General features: G+C 36.2%; 1 protein-coding gene and 1 long non-coding RNA gene across 2 annotated transcripts; both read left to right on the forward strand.

Moving 5' to 3' along the window:
- Positions 1-841: 841 nt before the first annotated feature.
- On the forward strand, positions 842-19,077 carry LOC111676817 (PHD finger protein rhinoceros). The gene is made up of 8 exons (XM_046952588.1): positions 842-1,168; positions 1,238-1,798; positions 6,049-6,522; positions 6,602-6,796; positions 6,871-7,087; positions 7,156-7,345; positions 7,460-8,025; positions 8,129-19,077. The coding sequence occupies exons 1-8, from the start codon at positions 906-908 to the stop codon at positions 17,786-17,788; spliced, it is 12,126 nt and encodes a 4,041-aa protein (XP_046808544.1). The 5' UTR covers positions 842-905; the 3' UTR covers positions 17,789-19,077.
- LOC124420311 lies at positions 3,399-4,620 on the forward strand. The gene is made up of 2 exons (XR_006941106.1): positions 3,399-4,068; positions 4,422-4,620. It is a non-coding gene; the product is annotated as an uncharacterized LOC124420311 (long non-coding RNA).
- Positions 19,078-19,090: the final 13 nt, after the last annotated feature.

A 19,090-nucleotide genomic window follows, 5' to 3' on the forward strand; every position in this document is an offset into this window, starting at 1 on the left:
GAACAGAGTATAATTTCCCAAGGACGGGTTTTCGAGTTGGCAATCAAATGTCAATTAATATACAAATTAGTTAATCTACAATTAAATTGATTCTGATGTTAATAATCTTTGCTGTTTTTGAGTACAAGATTAAACTTTGCAGTGTTGCTATACAAAACACACAAACAGAAAATGTCCCTGTTTGTATTGTGAAGTCCCTATTAGTTATACTAATCGGTAAATCAATATTTTTTATATTTATTTGTATAAAAATTGTATTAATTTTTTCCATCAGCTGTTTACACTTTTCCTTGCTCAAGTTTTAACCACTTCTATTGGGCGCTTAAACTAGCAAACAAAATTAACTAAATAAGTACTCATAAACGACTTTCGAGGATTATATTTTTATTTAATCCCTAACCTAAAGAATGACCCTAAGAGATTAAGTTGTGAAGCCTTTAGTACATTTTGGTTTCTAGGTTAAAAAATTGTTGAGCTGTGTAATTTAAAACTAAATAAGTATTATTTCTTCGGAAAATAATACTTTATTAAAACATAGTTAATTTAAAACAATAATAAGAGTCCTATATAAAAGATCATAGAAAACAGGGTTTTGAATTGTTTGGTAAAAATATTATATTACGTCTTTTGTAATTTTTCTTGATACTAGTTATAAATAAATAACAAAGACCAAACACTATATATAAATGGTCAAATCGTTGTTTCATATGACGTGCACTTGATTTTTTGGGAAAAAGAAACTTTAAATAAATGTACTTATAAATAACACTTAATAACTATATCAAAATAAATCATAAATCAAAATATTTAATAATGTTCGATAACAAATAAAGAAAAACAAGTATATAAATGGCAAACAACTATTAAATGGCTAACAATCATTGTTTCAAGTGGAATAAAACACAATGCAAATTTTCTTTATTATCGCCCTAACGTTTGCTGTGGTTTCCGCGGTTAACATCCTGCCTGAAAACACAATTATCCAGCCCCGACAATTGCCAGTTCCTGTAAATATAGAGGGACGTATTACAAATGGAAAAAATGCCGCTGAAGGACAATTTCCCTATCAAGTAGGTTTGAGTTTCTCCAGTTCAAATGGCGGCTGGTGGTGTGGTGGTTCTTTAATCGATAACAGTTGGGTATTGACAGCTGCTCACTGCACTAATGGGTGAGTTATTAAAAAAAAGTAATGAAGTGTACAATATGTAATTAAGAAATATGTATATTCTATATGTAGCGCCACTGGAGCAACTGTTTATTTGGGAGCCACAGTTCGTACAAGTCCCAAGGTTACCTATACCGTTTCCAAAAGCAATTTTATACAACACAAAAGCTATAATTCATTAGTATTGAGTAATGATATATCTTTGATTCGTATTCCCTCGGTTAGTTTCACCAACTATATCAACAAAGTTGCTTTGCCCGCTGTCTCCTCCTCCTACTCTACTTATGCCGGCCAAAATGCTATCGCTTCTGGATGGGGTTTAGTTTCTGACACTGCTACTGCTGTGGCCTCAAAATTGCAATATGCCACTTTACAGATTATCGAAAATTCTGTTTGTGCCCAGACTTACGGATCTCTTCTTATCAGATCCAAGACCATTTGCACTGCTACTCCTAAAGGAACCTCCACTTGCAATGGTGACTCTGGCGGTCCATTGGTTTTGGCTTCATCTAAAACTTTAGTTGGTGTTACTTCATTTGTATCAACGGCTGGCTGTGAATCGGGTGCTCCTGCTGGTTTTGTACGTGTTACCAGTTATTTGGATTGGATTCAAGAGAATACCGGTTTATCTTTGTAAAAGATATGTAATTTGGATATAGCTTTTTCTAAATGATTTAATATAATAAATATGCAGTATATCAAAATGAAATTGTATGTACATACATAAGTATTGTATATTTTTGAATTAACTAGAAGGTTGCAGCCCCTGTTTAGCGGAATTTCAAAAATAAACAAAGTAATTGTTCCTTTTGCCTTTGAAGAATTGGTAATTCTTTAAAAGACTATTTTATTTAAAAGAAAAGAATTAGAGAATTAATTATTTCGAAACTGATTTTTTTATTAAATAAATAGATAATTTATTAAAAAGATAATTTTTGTTTAAAATTTCATCAGAAAAGTTTCTACAAATTACTATTAAAACATACTTTTTCAATACTCGAAAAAAAAAAATCATTCAAATATCCTCAGGGAGACACGACGATATATTGGGTTTGTGCTGATATTGGTCCTATACCCACCTTTAAGTATACCTATCGGCTCAGAATCATTTTTAAGTCGATTTAGCTAGGGTCTATTGAAAATGGTTAAGATCGGTCCATTATTTCATCCAGCCCCCATTTTTCAGACCTTTTCGACTTTTTTCGACTATTTTTTTTTACTTTTTTCGAATTTTCCAACTATTTTACAGTTTTTGACTTGTCTTCCACTTTTTTAAAAATTTTGACTTTTTTCTACTATTTTCGAGTTTTCGGAATTTTTCGACATTATTCGACTTTTTCCGCTCTTTTCCAACTTTTTCCGACTTATCGACTTTCGCACTTTTTTCAAGTTTTTTCCGACTATTTTAGAGTTTTTGACTTCTTCTCCACTTTTTTAAATTTTTCGACAATTTTGCCTTTTTCTACTATTTTTGACTTTTCGACATTTTCCGACTTTATTTGACTTTTTCCGACTTATGGAACAAAATAGTCGACTTGGAATTTTCAACTTTTTTCTACAAAAATCGACTTCGATTATTCGAAAGTCGATTTATAGAACCCTATTGTGTACTTATTTGACTTTTTCCGACTTTTCAACTTTTTTCGTCTTATTGACTATTTTTCCTATTTTTTGGAACAAAATAGTCGACTTCGACTTTTCGACTTTTTTCTACAAAAATTCGATTGTTTGATTATTCGAAAGTCGATTTATAGAACCCTAATGTGTACTAAAATTTAATTTTTCGGAAGAAGTCTTGTAAAAAAAGTCCACTTGCCGCAATTTATGAAGTCGACTTTAGTATTTCTTGCAACTCAATTATTTAATCTATTCATAACTTTATATTATTGATTTTTTGATAAAAAGTCGAGTTTATGGAGAAATTCTTCTCTTAGAATACGGACCTAAGTCGGAAAAAGTCAAAATTTTGGAATATTTGACTTTTCATAAAAGTCGATAAGTTGACTTTTTTCAAGTACAAAACCCTAATGTCAAGTATTCAAAAAAACTCCTTAGATAAAACAAAAATATGGCAGCACAGATTTTTTATATTTTATTGAAAAAGTTTTCACATAGAGGAAATAAATATTTTTATTGCAAGAAGTATATATATATATATTTTTAATGTTATTTGAAATTTCATCAACATCTTTTTTAATATAAAAAATCAATTTTGTTCATTGATAAGGCTCTGCTCCTTCAATAAAAAACAATAATTCACATTAAAACCAATAACAATAAATTCACAATAATACAAATTCACAATTTACTCAATGTTAAACAACCCTGTTTTTTCAATAAAGGCGAAATAACATTGCGGCGAAATCAAAATGGAGTCAAAAAAAATGGCGACGAAGGCAAAGACGTCTTGTAAATATTAAACAAGAAAAAGTGTATTTATGTGAAAATTAATAACTTTTTCGTGTAAAAACTAATAAAAAACGAATTATTTAAGAGTGTTAATGATAAAGAAACGTTAAAAAATCACAACTATTAACTAAAATATAGAAATATTACGGCGGCAAAATTTTCATTCTTTCGTGGTAAAATTTTTCGGTAGGAAAAAAAGAAACGTCGAATAAAACTGAAAAGAAACCACATAATAAAAAAGTTTGCAATAAACTGAAATTGAAAAACGTGTAATACTAATTATGAGAAATATATAATAAAACATAGTGCAAGGATATTACTAGCATTTTTTAATAAATTAATATAAATTATTTGTATATAATACAAATATCTTATGTGAAAAAAGCAAAAAACGAAAAGAAAAGAAGAAATAGATATAAAGAAGTGGAATGGGAGAATGAGTGTGTGTTTTCAAATATCGTTTCTTCGTTGTTCGTCTTGAGTAGTGAGTGAGTGTATGTAAAAGAAGAAAAATGAATGAAAAATTGATGGCTCCTCGCAGTTGCGACTTGAATGACTGATGAAATGAAAATTGGACAAGACAAGCAACAAAATAATATCCCCACAAAAAATTGTAAATGTATATATTACATTTACTAATTATGAATCTAATAAATAATCCCACTATAAAGTTTATTCGACAAAATAGATTGTTTCTAAATTCAAAATAATAAGAAATTTGGCAAAGTTTTTTTGGTTTGTTTACATGACTTACATACATATCAAATGTAGTAAAAAAAAACGAGGGAAAATTTCAATACAAATTATTTGTTGATTTGTTTATAAAAGTTTTGTTTTTCAATTAAAGTCTGTCGTTTTTTTAATTTTAAATTGTATATAAAACGAAAAGATAAATATCTCAAAGATGCAAAATTGTATATTTTTTAAATGGGTTAATATATTGTAATAAACAAGAGTAAATAATGCATTGGGGTTTGAGACTTGACTTTCATAAGAGACATCTATCAGCAACAATGACAATTAGACAAATGTGCGGCGAAGAAAAATTTAAAGGAAAAAAATAGAAAAATTTACTTAATATAAAAAATTAAATAGAGTAAAATAGATAATGTTTGTAAAAATTGCAAGAAAAAAGAAATTATAAATCATACAAAACATATGTAAATTACGAATTATTGTTGTAGTTTAAGTAAAAATAATTGCTGAAATCGTATGTATTCTACTAATTTCTTCTTCTTCTTTCTTTACAAGTTAATGTGAATTGTGGCGAAAAAAGGTAGAAGAAGAATCATAAAAACGAAATAACTCAGATTTTTTTGCTCTTCTTATAATATTTATCAGAAATTTTCACATTTTTACAGAGTCTAAGGATAAATTGAAAACAAAAAATAAATTTGCCTTAAGCAATATAAAATAAAAATAAAACGCAATGAAAATAAAAAAATAATAAATAATATAAAAAGTTTATATTATGTTGCGTTCAATTAATTAAAATCATCATATAAAAAATACACACAAAATTATTTGTGGAACTGAACGAACGAATTTAAGTGCAAAACAAGAAGAAGGCGGAAATTCCAAAGCAAAAGAATCGAAGAAGTGAAAAAACACAAACACAGTAAAACTGCAAAAACAATAGAATAGAAAGTGTTCAAACAATGTTTGAAATCAAAAAACTATATAGTTATGATAAAATTATGCATAAGGAAATCATTATTATTATTAAGAATACATAAAACGTAATAATTAAATAATAAATTAAGTGTTAAAATATTAAATGGCAATATTTTCAAGCGAAAGCAGAAAAAAAACATTGAAAATTAAAAAGTATCATCAAAACTATAAAATAATAATTCAAGAAGCACACGCCTTTGCGCACAAGTGTGTTTACTGCACACCAACCAATGGAAACAACCACCTTTTAGTTACTTACAACTCTTCTGCAACTGAATAGCAAGAATTACGTCCACAAAACGTAGAATCCCAGGAAAAGAGTTATTAACAAATAAAAGTTTTAATAAAATCATATTTGGTGAAGAAAAAGTGATTTTTACGCAAAACCCAGAAATTCCCGCTGCATAATAATCATTGCAAAATGTTTAAAGCAGACAACAACAACAACAATCAATACTATACCAAACTATTTAATGGACTTTTGAAAATAGAATAGAATACTCATTATAAAAGTAACTCCGATTACAGTTACAACAAACTAACTAAATAACAAATAAAAAATAAATAAATAAACAACAAGTAGAAAGATTAATAATTATACAAAGACACAACAAGTACACACATACCTACAGACAGTCAAACATACAGGCAAACAGGCAGTCACTCAATAAGCATAAAGCAAAAAAAGGAACATAAAAAGAAGAACAACACATTCGTTGGTAACTGCAAAGCATAATATATAAAAATAATAATAATAGTAATATATATTAGTAGTGTCTAATACATTTGACAACGAAATAAATACATGTGTTTGCTTCCGTTTATCCTGCACAAAACATGTCACAAAGAGGTAAACGCGGTAATCATTTACACCATCCACGACTTGATGTTGAACCGCAACCACCTCCCACAAAACGACGTAAAGGTCGACCTCCCAATGGAGGCGGCGGCGGATTGGGCGGTGGACTTGGCGGAGGTGGAGGCAGCGGCGGTGGTCCCGGCACTAATATAAATTATCCCGGCAATCAACATGTAAATGTCAATTGTGTTAGACCAATAATAACAAGCAGTGCAACATCAGTTGACCTTGAACCCAATCAACACGCCACCGTAGTGGCTGGCGACGAAATTATAAGTTCTACTAGTGCAAAGGCGGCGGGCAGTCAAGGATCATCATCATCTGTTGCAACGTGGCAGGCACGTTCAGTTTCAGACATAAAAATGTCTAGCATTTACAATCGAAGCTCGACGGAAGCTCCAGCTGAACTCTATCGGTAAACTGAACTAAACACTTTTCATGTGTTGCATCGTATTATTTACCACAATTTTTCTTTCTTTTTCTCAATATTATAGTAAGGATCTCATAAGTGCGATGAAATTGCCAGATTCTGAACAATTAGCTAACTATGAATACCTCGTTGTAAACGATCAATGGAAACAAGAATGGGAACGAGGTGTTCAAGTGCCAGTAAATCCGGATTCACTTCCCGAGCCATATGTTGAAGTGCTGACAGAACCCATAGTGCCACCTGCTCATGATTTCAAACTGTAAGTTATAAATATTCGTATTTTTATTTATATACGACAAGATCTAATACAAAATATAAATAATATATTTACAGTCCAAAAAATCGCTTCCTGCGCATAACTAAAGACGAAAACTACTCACCCGAGTTACATTGTCTTACAAATGTAGTTGCTCTAGCCGAAAACTCCTGCGCCTACGATATCGATCAAGTTGATGCAGCATGGTTAAAACTTTACAATACTGATCGCAAGCAGTATGGGGCTTTTTCCATCAGCGAAACTCAATTTGAGAGAGTAATCGAAGAATTGGAAGTAAGCTAAACTCATGCCAACTATCTTTGGTTTATTCTAAACTAAACATTGTATGTTCTTTAAAACAGATACGTTGCTGGGAGCAAATTCAGGTAATTTTGAAAAATGAAGAGGGCCTCGGTATCGAATATGATGAAAATGTCATATGTGACGTATGTCGTTCGCCTGATTCGGAGGAAGCTAACGAAATGGTTTTCTGTGATAATTGCAATATATGTGTACATCAGGCGTGTTATGGTATTACAGCTATTCCATCAGGTAATTATTTGTCGGTAACAAAATAAAAGTTAACAAATGCTAAAACTAAATAATATTTTGGAAAATGGGAAATAAATATAAGAAATTAATTAACAAATTTATTTGTATTTGTAGGTCAATGGCTTTGTCGAACATGTTCTATGGGCATCAAACCAGACTGTGTTTTGTGTCCGAACAAAGGTGGTGCAATGAAATCAACCAAATCAGGCAAACATTGGGCGCACGTTTCGTGTGCACTGTGGATACCGGAAGTCAGTATTGGATGTGTTGACCGCATGGAACCAATTACAAAAATTTCAAGCATTCCAACAAGTCGGTGGGCTTTGTTATGTGTTCTATGTCGCGGCCGAGATGGCGCTTGCATACAGTGTTCGGTAAAAACATGTAAAACAGCATATCACGTTACGTGTGCTTTTCAACACGGTCTAGAAATGCGCGCAATAATTGAAGAAGGAAATGCCGAAGATGGCGTTAAACTACGATCGTATTGTCATAAACACAGCGTAAGCAAAGGAAAGAAAGAGGCGAATAGCAAGGGGGTTAGTAGTACCAGTTGTAAAAATAGATTGCCTGCGGGAATTGGATCTGGAACGGAAGATGATGACTGCCGAAGGCGAAAGAGTCGAAAATCCGATATGACCTCTGAGGAACGTAATCAAGTTCGAGCACGTCGTTTACAGGTAAGTTTAAACTAATTACATAAGAATGTTCTACTGCTAATTTTGTATTTAATTTTTCAAACAACAAAAAATATCAACAAAAACAACAACGTTAAAATAATAGGAAGTTGAATCGGAATTTGATAAACATGTAAATATTAAAGACATAAGTTGTCACCTTTTTGATGTCGATGACGATGCCGTTGAGGCCATTTACAATTATTGGAAGCTAAAACGAAAATCGAGGAATAATCGTGCACTTATTCCTCCGAAATCAGAAGATGTTGAAATGATAGCTCGCAAACAAGAGCAGCAAGATCTCGAAAATCACAAGTTAGTAGTTCATCTAAGGCAAGACTTGGAAAGGGTTAGAAATCTTTGTTACATGGTTAGCAGAAGAGAAAAACTCTCTCGTTCTCTCTTTAAACTACGTGAGCAGGTATTTTACAAGCAAATATCTGTGCTTACCGATGCTACTACGCAGTCGAGTGAAACGAACGAAAAATGCGATGAACAATTCAAAAACGCAGTGATTTATGCCAACGATGGTCCAACATTATACGATCACTTTTATTCGTCGTGCGACAAAAATGCACCCACACAGTACCAAAGTTTAGAATATATTTTGGAGAAACTCCTGGGTAGTGCCAAAAGCGGACCAAAAGTTGGCACAAAAGGTTCTAGAGCTTCAACGTCACCCACAAAACGTGCTACTGCTAAGACTTCTACGTCCACGAATTCAGCAACTAATTCGACGAATAGTACGAGTCACTCGGCTGGTAAAGCATCATCTTCTACCAACAAAAAAGTTAATAATGGTGGCGTTATGGCAAGTAAGGCATCTACCATAATTTCAGCAACAAGCGAGGTTGCGGAAAAGCAAATGTTAAAGAAAAGCGCTAATAGACGTTCTACTTCATCTGCAACAGCATCCGCACTCACAACGCCGACTTCAGGACAACGCACTAGTGCGGTTCGCACGTCATCGTCTTCAAAGACTGCGACAACGACGACACCGACCTCGAAGAAAACAAAAAATGCGTCAAACAGTTCTGATGACAGTTCATCGTCTTCGGGCAGTTCGTCGTCGGATGATGAGGATTCTTCGTCGGATAATGGCTCTAGTTCTGAAAGTGGTTCCAGCTCTGAATCAGAAAGTGGATCCAGTTCATCAGACTCTGAATCATCGTCTTTGAGTGGCAACAAAGTTACTTCAACCAGAGCGAATAAATCAATCAAAAAAAATAGTCCTTCAAAGAAGAAAACTGCGTCCCGGTCCAACGAAGTGGCGACAAAACAAAGAAGAAAGAGTACCACGCAGTCCAAGGTGGAGACGGAAGCCAAAACTCCTTCAACAAAGTCTACCAAAGACTTTTCCAAAGTTGATGTCACCACTGTGCTTTCAAGTTCCAGCGAGATTGAAGCAGAAAATAATAAGAATAAGAAACAAAAAGTTTCAGTACCTGTCAAGCAATCCAGTAATTCTACGTCTGAGACTGAAGCTGGTGTTACTAAACCAACAACATCGCAGAACACATCCAACTTACTTTTATCTCAAACGGATACTAACAAGACTTCACTAACGAAAGAAAACTCCAGCTCATCCAGTGATGAAAGTATTGAAGTAACACCAAAGAAATGTAGAAAACAGTTAACTAAGTCAATGGATTCAGGAAGCAAGGATTACTTAACGAGAAAGAAAGTAACCGAATCCTCAGTAAACCGAAAATTAATCGAACAAATTTATTCAGATTCTGATAGTTCTTCGGAGATGGACAACAAAGAAAAGGAGGAACGTGCAACCGAGAGTAATGTCAGCGATTCGCAGAATCAACAAACCATAAGAACTAAAGCAGCAATGAAAGAGTTTACCCTACAACAGCAAACGTGCAGCAAAACGCAGAAGGATCTATCCACCAGTGGAAACTTGGAGAAACTAAATGAGATCCAGTCCAATTCGCATAAATCTTCAAATGACCTACTTAAGCAGAAACCGCAAAAGTTAAGTTCTGATTTGTTAGTGGTCCCTCAACGACAAGCAGCTAAGAAGGCGTCAGAAAACATGAGATCAACTAATTCTAATTTATTAACGGGCATTGGTTCTTCATCATCTTTCGGTAATACTTCAAACTCAGGAACATTACAACGCGATTTTGAGGTAAAACATCGCGAAGCTTCAAAACAAAAGGAAAATGTCAGTCTGAAGTCCGACGAAAAACTAGAAAAGAAGAGTACAGCTAAAAGTAATGATCAACAAATCGAGAAGCCAAGTGTCAACAAACGTGGACGTCCCCCAAAGAATGTAAAAGATGCTGCTGAGCCTAGTCAAACACCCTCAACCACAACTTCCGAACAAACTGCTAGTCTAAGTCGTTCTAAAGAACCTCAAACTGCAGTTGATCAGGAAACTAAAAAGTCCTCATCCTCAACATCTTCTGCGCAAATGTGTGAAGAAAAGTCGGCACAAAGTAAATCTTCGTCCGCTCTCGATTCTTTAAAGCCGAATGAGGTTGCTAAGAATAACATACTTGTTGCATATGTTGTGCCACAAAGGCAAGCCGCAAAGAAAGCAGCTGAACAGCTGAAAAATAGCAACAAAACACCGCAAGCCATTCTAGAGGCGGCACCAGTACCAATAATTACGGATGACAAAGAACGTGTCATTGATAAGGAAGCAAAACTAAAAACCCCTGAAGATCGAAGTGTTAGAACAGCACCAACACGTCGTATGTCTACTAGAGAGTCTACCTCAAATTCAGCCAGCAAGCAAGATGCTCCTGTAACAACATTGGCTTCAAAGAAGACGCCAACCAGTAGCAGACAACGTGGAAAAGAAGAACCGCCACTTCAGACATCAGTTAACACAACGCCTAAGCGTTCTACTCAGACAGTGGATAAGAAACGTAAAGTCTCTATAACATCTAGTTCAGAAAGTGATTCCAGTTCCTCCTCGTCATCCTCGGACGGCAGTGATGATAGTTCTAGCAATAGTGGCAGTAGTTACTCATCTTCTTCATCAGACGATGAAGATGCCAGTGATATTGAAGAAAAGCGGCCTGTAGAACGACCTGTTACTGATACAACCAAACAAAATATACGCAAGTCACTTGACACCAGAATTTCAATTTCTCAACAAAACTCTAGCATTGACACAAAGTTATCTTCTAAGTTGCCTTCTCAAAAACAATTAAAACGAAATGTTAGTAACTCTTCCTCCAACACTGACGAACATAGTTCAACCAAATCCAGCATACAGACTCGTAGGAAATCGTCCTTAGTCGATGAGCCAACGTCAAAGGTTCTTGAAATGAAAACTACTTCAGATTCCCAAGCTGAAGATAATTCAGCATCTATGCTACAGCCTTCTTCTCCATTATCCACACCTATAAGTTTAAATAAAAAATTATCAGATGAGGACGAAGAACCAAAGAATGAAATAAAACAGGTTGATTGCAGTGAAGCAAATAAAATCAAGGTTGCCAGTGCTGAATCTGAAAAAGAGGAGAATTGTGAAAAAACAACGTCAACATCTGCAATTCTGCAAATTACTGGAGGAATTAGCAATGAACATAAAGAGGTCAGCGATGAAATGAAAAACGAAGCAATTTCACGAGATTTGGAAGAAATAGTTCAGGATAATATCATCACAAATGAAGAAACGCGAATTGATAATGATGACAAAATTATGGAGCCAGTAGAGGAGGAACCTAAGGAAACTTCATTGGGAACTAGTAAAAACAGTAGTGTCACGCTTATTGAAGACAAAGTCACTTTAGTAAGTATGGACGTATGTTCCGAAGTTCCAATGGATATCGATGAGGAACTCACAACCGCACCAACACACACCACATTGCCATCTGGTGATCGCAACAGTTGTTTATTAAAAACTGACGATTTATTGGTAAATCTTGATCCACCACCCGCTCCAGTGCCAGCTTCACCAATTCCCTCTTCCAGTTCGAGTTGTGAAGAAAATGACGATCAATCGAATGCCAGTAATGAAGATCTAGATAACCTAGATTCTACACATAATACCAAATCTCGAAGAACCATACCTGGCAGTCCACCAATCTCGGCAGAAGAAGAACACACACATCACACTCAACATCTGCTCAATGAAATGGAACTTGTAAGAGCATTAGAAGAAGAGCGTAAAAAGGATTTGGCAGCTGCCGCCAATCAAGCTGAGGAAGTAAAGTTTGCCGAATCTAAGTCTCCCGGTGTTGCAGTCATTGCGCCTGAACCATTGGAAATAATAGATCTTGATTCAAATTCCAATTCAGAACATGTGTCTTCTCCAGCAAAACAGTCTTTAGATGTTCCTAGTGCTCTAGAGTTAAATACGTCGTCGTTGGAAATCTCTTCACTGTCCTTTGGCAAATCTTCACAAGTAGAATCTAATAAAAATCAGCAAAATATAGATTCAATAGGACAAGAAACTAAACTGCAATCTTCATTAGTCCTTTCGACTGCATCTCCATCAACACCAAAGGTATCCTGTGATCCCTTACCTATTAGCACGGACACTTCGGTGCTAGAAAGCGGCCATCATCCTATTGTAGATACTATACTTGATCTTGAAGATAATGCCAAGAAGAAACAGGAAGAAAGTCAACAACAACAAATGCATAATTTCTCCAATGTGCTCTTAAATACTTCTTCATTTGATAGTCATTCTGTGGGACACGTTTTAGATCAACATTCAGAAAATTTAAGCAGTCTTCTAACGAATGATAGTAATATTAGAAAAGATATTTCTGAGGAAGACAGCTTTCAAGCAACAAGAAATCTCTTGGAGAAACTTCGTAAGAAACGTAGTCGTGCAGAGGAATCTAAAGAGCCAGATCTCATGTTGCCCCCTCCAACTCCAGCAATACCCTCCGTATTTCCCTTTCACAATGCTGCAGATCCGGAAGACATTATCCATGCCCAAAAGGAAAACGCCATGTCATCACTCGAAGCAAATAGTGCTGGTCATTATAACATTGAAACTGCACAGCCATCACAAACAACACCACAAACAGCAAACAACCACAATTTGCTAGTCAGTTCATCGCCAAATACAGCAACTGTACCGAACAAAGACAACAACCTGGATATCTATGGAAATATGTCTCACAATAGCTCTGCCGAGGCACTAAGAACATCTTCCGATGCCGACAACATCTGCAGCATAAGTAATAGCTTGTCGTTATCAAATTATATAGAAGGAAATGTACAATCCATGCAAACACAACCACAACTACCAATATCACCCATGCAACAGCATTCTGCACAACACACACCAACTCCCCACCATCCTCATCAAGGTACAACGCCTAATTCCAATTACACCCAACAACAACAACCCCACACACCAGCCCAGCAAACAAATGTGGCAGAGTTGAATTCCCTTATACAAAATGAACTTGCGAATCAAGCAACGTCTTCGTTGAGTAAAACTCCAACAATAGATCCGTTTGGTCCAAAATCAAACAATAACAATAATATGTCTTCCAATGATGTTCCAGCTGATCGTGTAGCAGACACAACGCCTGATTTTGTGGATTTGCATGCAGCTGCTGCAGCTTCTAAAGATTTCACCTCCTCAGCCTCAATTGGTAGTAATAAATTAGTGGTCGATTGTGACTTTGATGAAAACACTCGTATGCAATCTCCCTATACTATGCAGGCGAATCGAATCTGGAATGAAAATGATTTGATAGCAGCCCGGAGATCAACATCTCCAAGTTCAGTGTCAGAGTCAAATGATCAAACGCCCTCTATTGACTTACAACCACAATCACAGCAACAACAAACTCCTGTTCAACATCAAATACCCCTTCAAAATACCCATGTCCAGTCGCAACAACATACAATTGCACCAAATGTGCTCCCCAACAGCAACAGTGCCAGCAATAGTAATGCCATTAACAAGAACTCCTTCTTTAATTCTATAAATAACTTCGCATTAAGCTCCTCCTTCCAACAGCATCCAATGCAAACGCAAAATCAACTAAGTCAACAAACACAACAGCAATCTTCACTGCCAAATGGCATAGATTCGATGATATATAATACAAACTATAACAGCTCAACAGCAACAACACCAACTTCCCAAGGAACACCTCAGCAACAACAATCAAATGTACAGCAGCAGCCTCGAACGCAACAGTACAACGGTTCGGTCGGTTTGTTTCATGATGCGGCATCAGCCTTGCCGAATATTAATCAAATACCATTTGTATCAAATGATGGCAGTTCCGGAGCTGGCGCAAATGTAATGTATCCCGCTGGACCGGGTATAGGTAGTAACGTAAATGCCGGCTCTAATACTGGCAACCAACAGCAATACAATTCAAATACAGCTATTGGTAGTGCTAATACATCGGGGGTTCCCTATAGTGGTGCAGCATTTACATCTTCAACGCACAATATTGCATTAACGGCAGCAATAGTAGGAGTTTCCGCGTCTGGCAGTCTAATCGACCACAATTCACCACGGCACCATCAAATGCGGCCCTCTCATCAGTTCAATTTGACCTCGCCGAATAATGCCAATACCGGAACTCCATTCAACAGTATGCATTTGGGAAGTTGTGCAGAGGGCATGATGGCTACTCCTCAGCCGACCTCTCATCATACGACTCCAACTAAAGACTCACCATCGAAGGCAAATCGTTCATCGTCTCGTTATAGTCAACAAACACAACAGCAACAACAGTTGCGAAGTTCACACAAATCTCCTCAAGTGGCTCAACACAAATCTCCGGGTAAATCACCTAGGCAAATGGAATTACTAAATAAGCAACTACAGCAGCAACAAGCACACACTTCTTTGACAGAATTTACAAATATGAGTTCTAAACCTGCCAAGTACGATCCCTTAACACACACTTTAGCAGGAAAACCACGCCAAAGAGCGCCGCGTGGCACAGGAAGTGGAACAAGAGGTCGTGGTAGAGGCCGAGGTCGTAATCGAGGTGGAAGTGTTACCAATGCTTTAATCCCTCTGCCAATTCCAATGTCTGAATATGTAAGTGCAGACAACCTGGTCGGTACTCCCTTCGAGTTCAGTTACGAAGAAGAACTGGCAGCACCCGGTATGGAGAACTTGCAGTCGCTGCGCGATCGTCGTCGTTCTTTCGATTGCAGAAATGCCCAAAATTCAGATGCTCTTAAGTACCGCAGTCCTACAAGTTACAATGCTGGAACTTGTAAAGTTCGACATAGTGCGTCTGGATCAACATCTGTAACAGCGGCGGCCTCCGCATCAAGCACAGAATCGATAGTCAACTGCAATAACAACCTCAAAGGTAGTGCAACCTCGAACCTTCATTCTATTGTTGCACCCATGTTACCTGGTCCGGTTGACATGCGTACCTACAACCTGGGCTTTGAACCCCAACATTCCAGTGCGTCTCAAGAAGCCTACAACAACAACTTGCTCGGCGCCTTCGATTCAGGTACAGCTGATCAAACCCTCTCTGAGTTCGATGAGGAGGACGAACGCGAATTCCAATCTGCTTTAAGAGCTACGGGCACAGCAAGTTCAATAAATACCACAAAGCAATTACAAATTTCCTTATCATCCTCAATAAATACCTCTTCAATGGGAACAGCGAATGCAGTTGATACGGTAGCCAACGCAAACAACAGTCTTATACAAACATATACGGAGACTATAGCCTCTACAACGGTTGCAGGTATATCAAATACTCAGCTATCGTCAACAAACATAATCGCATCCACAACAACCAAAACCTGCTCGTCAACTAACATCACGTCTGCAATGAGTTCAGCCGAATTGGTGACTGATTTACAAACGTCAATGGAAACGACGTCTGAGGATGTTTCGATAGATTCGGACACAACTTTAACAACCAAGGCTTCACTTTCCGATTCCCGCAACCAGTTAAAACTCAAGATTAAGGGACCTTTGGCCTACCCAGACAATTACAACAACTCGAATGCTATTACACACACATCCACATCAGTACAATCAAATATAAGCAATGTCCAGTCCATGGCCTCCACCAATGCAACTATAAGTGCTTCGGTGAGTGGAAGTGGCACCAATTCTAGACGAATGCGCAAAAAGGAATTACTTAGTTTGTACGTGGTGCAGAAGGACAATCATGGTGATGATTCGTCATGTGGTTTGCCTCCAACCGATGCCAATATTCTTTCAAATGTTATGTCGGAAACCACCAGAAAAACCGAAAGTGTTGGCAGCGAAGTGGACGAATATGGTTCAGAATTTGCAGCTGCTGGCTTAACGAGCAGCAAACGTTTCAAAAAGAACTCTAGTCGTGAGCTACGCTCTTTGGATATTATGGCAGGAGATATGAACGATACGACGGGGGTTAATCTAGGTGCTGATGGTCGCAGACGCAGTGGTTGTTCCACTGGAAGTGCGGAAAATAGTGTGGCAAAAATGAACACTGCTCTTAATGCCACCAAAAGGCGTGGCAGAAGTAAGACTCTTGAGGTAGCCGAAGATGAACCAGCTCCCAAACTAAAAATCAAAATTCGAGGCCTTGCCGAGGGTAATGCCAGCGCTACGGCCACTGTCGGTAGTTGTGAAAGTAACTTTAACAATTACGAGGTCGCCCGACGATCTGTTGCCTGCCCGCCAAAGAAGCGTTTAACATCCAACTATACTCCCACATTAGAGGACTTGATGCGAGACTCCATGAATTATCGGGACCAAGTTATGCAAGAATTTGGTGGAGACGACGATGAGCGTACCAAGCGCTCATCATCTAACTTTAATTCAGCTTCAACGAAAGCGCTTGTCGATCCACCAATACATGTAAAGAAAAATAAATCTTCTAAATCTAAAAAAGAGAAGAAGGACAAAAAACGGCATAAAAATAAAGATTTTGAAGATAATCTCAGCTCTAACGCGGGAGCAAATAACAGCATGATCACCACCTTAATTGAACAACCAACAAGTGCATCCCCAGGAGAACCACCTAAACTGATATTAAGGATCAATAAACGGAAAGCTGAGTCAACGGCTACAGACACAAGTCGATCATCGCCGGCAACCGCGAACACGGCACTATCACCGGAAGGACCCTCTGCGCCCATACGTCTCAAATTGGCACGTGTAGCTGAAGGAGGTGGTTATGTAATTGGTGATAAAAAGCGTAAAAAGGGCAAAAAGTCAAGTTCTACAACAAACACCGACGATTTGACAAACGCTAATTCCAACACAAGTAATACAATGACAACACCCGCCTCTATAAATGATCTGGAAAAGTTTGCTGACGACGCAAATGCTCGTCTTGGTATGGCAACATCACCAGCCGCAACTTTTACAAATTTCACGAGTGGTGACGTTGGTATGGCCGAGCCACCATCAATGGCAGAGACTGTTTCAGATGCAGCCAAAGACTCAAGCACACCCTCGCCCTGTCTAGTGATTGATTCTAGTAAGAGCAACGATATTCATGATTCTTCAAACACAGCCAGCTCATTAAATGATATAACGGCACCTATTATTTCCGAATCAATACATTCTCTGGCAGTTACGCCAACCGCTGCCACCATGGTATCGCGAAATTGCAATGACAACAGCAATAGTCAGTCTTCGTCGGCATTGAGCAGTAGTCACAGCCGTCTTAGTAATTCCAATTCAAACTCTTTAATGAGCGCTACGCATCAAAGTCAGGCTAGCACTGGAAACAGCAGCACAACAACCAACCAAAATAACCCCAACAACAGCAGCAGTAACAGCAACAGTGGTACCGGCAGCAGTAGCATACTGGCCTTGCAAAAGAACTGTGAAGTTAGATGATGATAAGTGGTGAATTGTACAATATTACAAAACAATATACATAGATAAAAGATCTTCTCCTTAGGATACAGATATTTGTTTGCTCATCTTGGTGGGGGTTATTGTGTGTACTAAAGTACCAAATTGTACATAGCATTTGTGTAAAATTTTTACCTTGCAACTCATACATTAATTATTGGAGAACAACTATTTATTAAATACTAAGTTTTCTTCCTCATTTTAAACAATTACATAATATAAACGTTATTGTCGATTGTGAATATAAACAACCATCAATCCCTCCATTACACTCCTTAATACAAGCTTAAAACAAGTTTTTTTAGTTTATAAATTTGTTTTGTTATAACAATAACACCTATCTACTATGTGATAAGCAAATATCTTTCAATATCGGGAGGCAAAGATGAAAAATTTCCTAATTTATCAATAAAGCATTATGTATGATCGAACGATCAATTGATCGTGAATACAATTGTAATCTAGTAAATTTAGAGATGATGATTGTGTTATCATCGATTAAAACTGCAATATTTTCCAACCACTTGGTCGTATATGATCAGAATATCATGTACTAAGTATGACTGACCACCAATCTACTCTACTTTTTCCATGTATTATCGAATAGAGCAGCAAGTCTGTTACGTATGTATGTATGTATTTTTTTGTTTACGTAGCTTAAAACTAGGCAAGGATAATAATAACAATAATATTAACAAAACAAAATCCTTTTATGTAAAAAGTCCTCTAAAAAAGTTGCAGCAAAATAATAACGTTATAATACAAATTAATTTTAGTGAAAACAATATAGTAAAATTTTAAGAAACTAAAAATAAAGATATTTTATCGCTATAAGTAAAAAAAAGTTTTAAAATTGTAACGAAATGTAAATATCTGTAACTGTAATAGTAATAATAATAATTTTAAAAGTTTATAAAATAAATAAAACAAACAAAAAAAAAGAAAGAAAGAAATAAATTCCAAATCTGATTATACTACTCTTAACTATAAATACATAAATGAATGAAGAATGTATCATTGAAGAAAGCATGAATGCGCCCACATTTATACATAAAAAATTTATTATTTATATATAAATAATATTGTAGAAAACATATTTAGTTAGTTAGTTGTATACATTGTATATGTGTAAATATTTATGTAATATTACAATTATTATTATTATTATTATTATGTATAATTAAAATTATTGTTCGTTAAATACAACAGAAAAAAAAAACGAAATATTGTCAAAGCAAATAAGCATTATTCGCAAAATATTTTATTAAAAAATTATGATTAAGA

The sequence above is a fragment of the Lucilia cuprina genome, chromosome 5 (assembly GCF_022045245.1).
Source record: "Lucilia cuprina isolate Lc7/37 chromosome 5, ASM2204524v1, whole genome shotgun sequence".
Taxonomy (NCBI): Eukaryota; Metazoa; Arthropoda; class Insecta; order Diptera; family Calliphoridae; genus Lucilia; species Lucilia cuprina.